Here is a 9,061-nt window from a genome sequence, read left to right on the forward strand (position 1 = left end):
AGGGAGGTGACACCTTACCGGCAAGTGGGCGGGGTGGGGCAAAGGTCTCAGCCAGCGGCCCTTCTGCTTCACGGGGGGGGGGGGAAGGAGTGTATTAGTCTACTGGGCTCGTGGGGAGGCTGTGGCGGCTGAGGGGCAGGAGCACTGTACTATGCACTAAAGTTAACATCGGTGGTAAGGTCAAGACATTGGTGTCTTGTATATCCCAGGCGTGGGAAAACCCCTGGTGCAAAGAAGCGGGACAGGAATTGTTGCATACAGGGAATAGCCTGGGATGGAGGGCGAGCCTGTGGTCCCATCCCTCCCTCAGGGCTGATCACCACCCAGTCACGTGGGCTCCTTGGAGGCCCTCATTCAGAGCCCTCCATCTACCCAGTAGACTAATACACTCCTTCTGGCTCTTTTAACAAGCACTTATTAAGCACCTTCTGTATGTAAAGCACCTGCTCCTGAGGATCCAAAACCAAAAGCTAAAGTCCAGGATGACAGGCCAAGGGTTCGAGAGCTAGATTTGCATGTTTGTGGAACCCCTGGGGGCAGATGAGACCAGAAGCAGCTGTGTGTATGTTGAAGAGAACTGCCGAAAAGCTTGGGCTGGACTGGAGGAAGAAGGGGGTAGGAGTGCACCGACCAAGGAGGGAGAGATGGGGGTGGTAAAGTGGAACCCAAAGGACCGGGAGTTGGGGGGGGGGAGCAGAAAGAAGCAGGACATTGAGGGTCACCATTTCCCTAACTTTGGCAAGTCAACAGCTGTTTATTAGATACTTATGTTCTGGGAGCTATACTGAGGGTTAGAGATACACAGAAAGGAAAAAATACTTTCCCTGCCCTCATTGAGCTGACATTTTAATGGGAGACAATTCAATTCACTAAACATTTATTGTATCCACTTTATGCCAAGCTGTGCTAAGCACTGAGGTTATACAAAAGAGACCAGACAGTCCCTGCCCTCAAGGAATTTACAATCCTGTGGAGGAGATAACCTTGCAAAGAAATTTGTACAAAGTGAGCATCAAACAGGATAAATAGGAAATAATGAACTGAGGCAAGGCACTGGAATGAAGAGGGGCTGGGAAAGACTTCCTGCAGAAGGGGGACTTGATGTGGGGCTTAAAGGAAGCTCGGGAAGAGAGTAGGTGGAGCTGAGGAGGGAGTGCATTCCAGGCCTCAGGGACAGCAAGAGAAAATACCCAGGGCTGGAGATAGAAGGTCTTATTCGTGGCTCAAAGAGTACATGATAAGGTGTAAGAAGAGTGAGAAGATGGGAGGGCCTTTGAAGGCCAAACAGAGTTTTGGTATTTGCTCCTGGAGGCAATAGGGAGTCACTGGAGTTTATTGGGGTGGGGGGGTTTGACATGATCAGACCTACAAACATGTACAGACAAGATCTGTACAAGGCCAATGGGAAGCTGGGTATCTCAGAGGGAATGAGGGTGGGGACCAGGAAAGGCTTCTTGCAGAAAGTGGGATTTTAGCTGAGACTTCAAAGAAGTCAGGAGGGAGAGCATTCCAGGCATAGGGGACAGCAGGTGAAAATGCAAAATCAGGAGACAGAGTAGCCTGTTGGAAGAACAGCAAGAAAGCTAATGTTACTTGATCATAAATTATGTGGAAGAGAATAACATGTAAGGAGACTGGAAAGGTAGGAATGGGTCTGAGAATTTTATACTTGATCCTGGAAGTAATAGGGAGCCACAGGAGTTTACTGAATGGGGTGTGGGGGGGAGGGAGGGCAGTAGCAACATGGTCAAGCCTTTGCTTTAGGAAGATCAATTCAGTAGCGGAGTAGAGGCTGGACTAGAATAGAGAAAGATTTGTGGGAAGGAGTCAGTCAGCAGGATTGATGGTGACAGTCCAGGTGTGTGGCAGCAGCCTGGTTACAGTGTCCGCCTTTGTAAGAGATGTTACAATGGTGGAGATGGGACTTCCATCTCTGCTGTTCCTTCTCCTGCCTGATCTCCAGCTTTTTGAGGGAAGAGGTGAGAGGAAACAGGGACCTTCTATCTGACTTTTGAAAAGGAATGTGGCTTTCATTCAGTGATTTAACATCCACACTTGGTCATACCCCAAACACCCCAATGATTCTGAATTTCTGTAGGTCATCATCCAAACCCAGCCCCTGTCCCCCACTGCCCTTTCCTTATTCCCACCTCCATATCCCAACCCAGCCCTTCCACGGTACCCTAAGGCATGCCTTCATCTTCAGTCTTTGGCTCTTCCTGCTCCTCCCACCTTCTGGCAATCACTGATGCCAAGTATTGGCTGCACTTGTTCCCCTTAGCTCACTGGCCAAGGTGGGAGATTTGGAAGACTCCTTGCTGCCCCTTGCCAATTCCAGGTGTCCCCCTTCCCACCATCACTCCTCCTTCGAGGTCCATACAACATACATCTTCTACGAGTTGAGATCCTTGTCGCTGCTGTCTACAAACCTTTAGTGCGCCCCCCTCCCTTTCGGTGCCTGGCTCGAGATCTCTTTCTACTCTGTTCTTCTGCCCTCATATTTGGGAACTTTAACATGCATGCACAAACACAATGTACATATATACATGCATAGGTATGCACGTGTGTATGCCATGTACATGTGTGTGCAGACATATACATACATATTTTGACAGTCTCTCAAACTCCCTGCACTCCCTTATTTCCCGTGCCCTATTTCACCTCACCTCTGTCACATACAAAGATGTTCATATTCTTGATCTTGCCATCACCCACCAATGCGCTACCTCCATGTTCAAGAACCCTGAAGTTCCTTTCTCTGATTGAAGCCTGCCTTCCTATACCCAACCCTCCTGTTCCTCTACAGTATGACTTTTAATCCCTGGACCTCTCTCCCAGGCTTTTCCTTTCCCCATCTTTGAGCCATGGATGAACCAGTTCAATTCTACACTTCTCTTGAGTCCCTGGCACCTTTATCAGCTTGAAATTATAAAATGAAATTCATGAGAGCTGATGAAATCATCAAGTGAGATAGTATAGAGGGAGAAGAGATGAGGGCCCAGGACAGAGATTCCTTACAACAACTCTGAGATATCTTATGGAAGGATTGTGGTCTATATTGAGCCATAGCTGACATTTTTACAGATGAGGAAACTGAGGCTCAGCTTTAAGTGACTTATCCAGGGTTACACATTGCTCTTTCCATCGTGCCATATATGTGGACATCCTATTTGTAGAGAAGCCTAAGATGTGATCCCTGCTCTTTCGGACCCTAGGATGTGGTTGGAGGAGAGGACAGAGACGATTAAACACGTAACTAACAACAAGCACAAGGATGGGCACTTGGAATCACAGGTGACGGATCTGGACATTTGTCTAGAACAGAGAGGGTGACTTGCAATCCAACACCCTGAGCTGAGCTCCAAAGGATATGTTAGGGAAGGTTAAGAGGAGGGAAAACGGTATTTCAGGTTTAGAACAGTGCGAACAAAGGCATGGAGGTGGGAGTGAATGAAGTAACTTAGGGGACAACCCGTGTTGATAGTGGGAGATAAGGAATGTAAAGGCAGGGTGGAGTTAGACTGTGTAGAGCCTTGAATGCCAGGTTAAGGATTTTGGACTTGCCTCTGTAGGCAATGGAAAGCCATTGAAGGCTTTTTTTTTCTTTCATGAAAATGATGCCTTAAGAAAATGAATCACGTTCACTATATTGGAGAGAGTGAGAAACAAAGACAGCCATTGGAAGGCGATGGCTTGAGTGATGACAGTAACCACAGGAATTAAATCATACCCCAATAAAACAGTGAAATCAGCACAAAGACAAGGGGCCAAGTCATGAGTAAGCAAGCAAATAAAATACTCTGGTTTGGCACCCCCTTTGGAAAATCCATTATTCCAAATAGAAGCCTCTCTAAAATTCTGCCACTTTGGGTCTTATTTTGGAGAGGGATTGTAATAGCAGATCTTCTCTCTGGGATATGACTGGATATAGGAGGAGTCAAAGATGATTTTGATATTTTGACATTGAATGACTTGAATAAAGATGGAAATGGTGACAGAAATGAGGAATCCTAAGGGGATGAAAGTGACAAGCTTGAGGTGACAGCAGAAGATACAATCAATATTTCATGAATGAATGAATCTAACTCCAGTTTCTCCATGTGTGATTTCCAATAAGCAGTTAGAGATGGGAAATTGGCACTTGGAGAAGAGGGCAGAGCTGGAGATGTGGGAGTCATTGGCGCTGAAGCTACATGAATCAATGAGATCATGGAGGAAGAATATGTAGTGAGAGAAAAGCATGGAGCTTGTCCACATTTATGGACCAGAGGGAGGAAGAAGGGCGAGAAGAAGAGATAGAGAAGTAATGATCTAAAGGGAAGAAAGGCTACTAGAGTGTTCCAGAGACTGAGGGAGGAGATGGTTTCAGGAGGGAGTTGGTTAATAAAGTATACTCTCTTTCTCTTGAAATTACTTAGGATTATATGGTTCATTTGCTTTTTTTATTTTCTTACTTGTGCATATGTTGTATCTTCTCAGTTGCTCTGCTCAGGAGGGCAGGGGCTAAGCTGTTTTTTTGTCTTTGTCTCCTCAGTGCCTCTGGGCACATAATAGGTGCTTCATAAATGTTGGTTGAATTTGAGAGAACTGAAACACTTTGGACTGGTTGTAAATCTTTGGTGACATTTGAGAATATAATTTTAGTAGCAAAATAAGACCCTACAAGCCAGATAGTACAAGGTAATGGGATTTAATAGAGTGGTAAATAAATGTAGGCAATGTGTGTAAATTACTTCTCAAGAAGTTTGATGATGAAAAGGAGAGAAATAGTATGATTGGTAGGATGGCTCAGGGAAATTCCTGGTATTTTCCCAAGATGGGAAGACCTAGCCCTGCTTTTTTGAGGCCAGGAAGTGAACCCAGAGCACGTGTTCCAGCCCAGTTTTGGAGAAGGTAATGGTGTAATGCATAGGCTTTAGTGTCATTAGTTTACTTTGTTTATTGGGGTCTTTCATGTTGGAAGATGCTTTTAGTGCTTCTTATTTTACCTGACTTCCCACTTGGAACATGCGCTTGAGTGGCCATGGCCAGCTGACTGTGCTCAGACAAAAATTCTGCTTTGTAGACACAGACTGTATCCTTCGTCCTGGCCAGCTATCTCAGAAATGTGTGTTGTCAGTCAGAGGAAGACCCAGGAAAGAAATTGTAGATGCTGTTGTTTGCTATTATTCAGTAATTCACTTGTGTTCTACTCTTTCTGACCCCGTGGACCACAGCACACCAGGCCCTTCTATCCTCCACTATCTTCCGAAGTCTGTCCAAGCTCATGTTCCTTGTTTCCATGGTGCTCTCTATCCATCTCACCCTCTACCCTCCCCTGCTCCTTTTGACTTTATTCTTTATTTCCAATTAATTCTGTCTTCTCATGTCCTTCCTCTCTTATGTGGCCAACTTATTTAAGCTTTACCTTCAGTATTTGTTTTTCTAGTGAATAGTCTGAATTAATTTCTTTAAATATTGACTGATTTGATCTCCTTGCTGTCCAAGGAACTCTCCAAAGTCTTCTCCAGCACCATGACTGGAAAGTGTCGATTGTGCCATTCAGCTTTCCTCAAAATCCAGCTCTCACAGGACTCCTTGCCTTTCAAGACAGCATGTCCAGACTTGCCATAACTTTCCTTTCAAGAAACAAGTGTCTTTCAATTTCTTGGCTGTAGTCACCATCTGAAGTTATCTTTGAGCCCAGGAATATGAAATCTGACACTATTTGTACTTCTTTTCCCTCTATTTTCTAGGAATTAATGGGACCAGTTGCCATGATCTCAGGGTTTGGGTTTTTTTTTTTACATTAAGTTACAAGCCAGTTTTTTCACTCTCCTCTTTCACCCTCATCAAGAGACTTTTAAATTCTTCACTTTCTGCCATCAGGATGGTATTATCTGCATATCTGAAATTGTTCATATTTCTCCTGGCAACCTTAATTCTGCTTTTTGATTTGTCCAGTCTGGCATTTCTCATGATGTACTCTGAAAATAAGGTGACAATCTTAAACCAATCGGTTGTTCCATGTTTGATTGTAACTTTTGCTTCTTGGCCTTGGCTACAGACTCCTTAAGAGACAAGTTAAGATGATCTGGTACTCTCATCTCTTTGAGGACTTGCCACATTTTGTTGTGACTTTAATGTAATCAATGAAGCAGAAGTAGACGTTCTTCTGGAGCTTCCTTGCTTTTTTCCATAATCCAGCAATTTGGTCTCTAGTTTCTTTGTCTCTGAAAACCAGCCTGCATTTCTGGTAATGACTGGTTCCCTATTGCTGAAGCCTAGCTTGTAGAATCTCAAGCATAACCTTGCTGGTGTCAGAAATAAGCGCAATTTTTTTTGGTAATTTAAATATTCCTTGGCATTGCCCTTCTTTAGGACTGGGATGTAAACTGATCTTTTTCTAATCCAGTGTCCACTGTTGTGTTTTCCAAATTTTCATGGCATATTGAGTGCAGCACTTTCAACACCATTATCTTTTAGGATTTTACATAGCTCAGCTGACCTTCCTTATTGTCTAAGGCCCCCTTGACTTCATTCTCCAGGATGTCTGACTCTAGATCAGTAACCACACCAGATCTTTCTAGTATAATTCTTCTGTGTATTCTTTTTTTTTAAGCAATTGGGGTTAAGTAACTTGCTCAAGGTTACACGGCCAGTTATTTCTGGGTGTGGTGCTGAGTGTCTGAGCCTGGGATTTGATCTCCAGGTGGTCCCAACACTGGAGCCGGTGCTCTTACTCGCTGAGCCACCTGGCCGCCCCTAAGCAATTGGGGTTAAGTAACTTGCTCAAGGTTACACGGCCAGGTGTTTCTGGGTGGGTGCTAAGTGTCTGAGCCCAGGATTCGATCTCCAGGTCTCCTCAACACTGGAGCCGGTGCTCTTACTTGCTGTGCTACCTGGCCGCCCCCTCTTCTGTGTATTCTTGTCACTTCTTCTTAAATCTCTTCTACTCCTGTTAAGTCCTGACCATTTTTTCCTTTATCTTGCCTATCTTTACATGAAACATTCCCTTGATATCTCTAATTTTATTGAAGAGATCTTTTGTTTTTCCCATTCTATTGTTTTCTTCTATTTCTTTGCCTTACTCATTTCAGAAAACCTTATCTTATTATTCTCTGGAATTCCGCCTTCAGTTGTGTATCTCTTCCTTTCTCCTCTCCCTTTTTCCTCAGCTTAAAAGGTCTCATCAGATACCATTTTGTTTTCTTACCCTTCTTTTTCTTTGGAATGTGTGTGTGTGTGGTTTTTTTTTTTTGGTTGCTACTTCTTGTACAGGATTGTGAACCTCTGTCCACGATTCTTCAGTGCTTCTGTTGGCCAGATCTAATCCCTGAAATCTATTTATCACCTCTACTTCATACTCACAAGGGATGTTACTTATGTCATCCCCATCCAGTCTGGTTTTCCCTACTTTCTTCCATTTAAATCTGAATTTTGCAATAAGAAGCTACAGGCAGTCCAGTGACGTTGAACAGTTTGCTTTGACATTATACCCCACAGTAGTGGATATAATGATTACCTGGACTAAATTCACCCATTGTCATCCATTTAAGTTCACTGTCACCCAAGATGTCAACGTTTAATCTCTCCATCTCCTGTTTGACCATGTCCAGCTTACCCTGGTTCATAGATCTTCCAGGTTCCTTTGTCATACCGATCTTTACAGCACTGGGCTTTCCTCTCATCACCAGGCACATCTGCAGCTGAGCCCCCTTTTGGCTTTAGCCACTTCATTCTGTCTTCCCCTCTTCCCCAGTAGCATGTTAGAGGCCTTCTGACCTGAGGGGCTCATCTTCCGATGTCGTCTCTTTTATCATTTCAGTACTGTCCATGGGCTTTTCTTGGCAAGGATTCTGGAGTGGTTTGCCATTGCCTTCTCTGGTGGATCGCTTTTTGTCAGAATTTTCCACTATGACCTGTCCATCTTGGGTAACGCTACATTGCGTAGTTAGTTCATAGTTTCACAGTTTAATTTCTGCCATAAAATGCTTAACCCTTAATAGAAATATTTCCAATGTATCTATTTTTTTCTTGGATTACTTAAAATTGGAATGAATAAAATATCAGGGAATAGCTTTGGGAATACACTGGATTTTATTATATGAACTTTAAAATTTGGATTAACTTTTGATTAGGAATCATCCTGTTAGTCAATAAGCATTTATTAAGCACCTACCATGTTCCAGGCACTGAGCTAAGCTCTGAGAATATATAAAGAGGCAAAAGACAGTCCCTACCCTCAAGGAACTTGCAATCTAAAGGGGGAGGCAACAAGCAAATAGGTACAAAAAAGCTAGATGGAGGATAAATAGGCAGAATTGGCAGAGGGAAGGCACTGGAATTAGGAGGGGTTGGGAAGGCTTCCTGGAGATGGGAAGATTTTAGTTGGGATCATTGGATGGGGCAGTATATGGCAGGGGAGTCAACGTGTATGAAGGCTGAGAAGGTAGGACAGGTCTGGGTTCTGAAGGGAACGTTTTGGATTTGATCCTGGAGATGATGGGAAGCTGCTGGAGTCTGAGCTTTAGCAAAATCACTCTGGTGACTGAATGGAGACTGGAGGCAGGCAGGACAACTCCCCCTCCCCCTCTCCCCTCAGCAGCTGTTGTTAGGTGACCAGGGTGGGGGCAGCGCCAGAGGAGAGAAGGGGGTGTCCTACCATGACTGAAGCAAGTAACAACTAACCAAACGGAAGTAATGCTATTGTTGTCATTTCTTTCTTTTAAAATAGGAATGTTTACATCCAGCTGGATTATACTTAAAGATAAAAATCCTTTTGGGACTTAAAGCATGTGATGAAGAACTCTGTGAAGGTGAGTCAATGAAATGCCCTCACTGAAGGCAAGACAGTATCAGCATCTTCTCAGTCTCAGAACTTGGATGCTGTGGGCTGGGGGAGTGGGAATGAGGTAGGGAGGACCACTGATGTCAGGGGGAAAGACCAATAGTCAGCTAGGAAGAAAGGAAGGAAGGAAGGAAGAAAGAAAGAGAAAGAAAGAGAGGAAGAAAGACAGAGAAAGAGAGGAAGAAAGAAAGAAGGAAGGAAGGAAAGAGAGAGAAAGGAAGAAAGAAAGAA

General features: G+C 44.1%; 1 protein-coding gene across 1 annotated transcript in view; it reads left to right on the forward strand.

The window, feature by feature from the left end:
* TEX11 (testis expressed 11) overlaps positions 1–9,061 on the forward strand; it is a 215,916-nt gene that overhangs the window by 129,691 nt on the left and 77,164 nt on the right. The window contains 2 exon segments of the mRNA XM_069062473.1: positions 1,647–1,652; positions 8,717–8,798. Of these exon segments, the coding sequence (XP_068918574.1) occupies positions 1,647–1,652; positions 8,717–8,798 (88 nt within the window).

The sequence above is a fragment of the Petaurus breviceps genome, unplaced genomic scaffold (assembly GCF_028583685.1).
Source record: "Petaurus breviceps papuanus isolate PSGF00001 unplaced genomic scaffold, PetGlider_PUasm1.0 90451, whole genome shotgun sequence".
Classification (NCBI taxonomy): domain Eukaryota; kingdom Metazoa; phylum Chordata; class Mammalia; order Diprotodontia; family Petauridae; genus Petaurus; species Petaurus breviceps.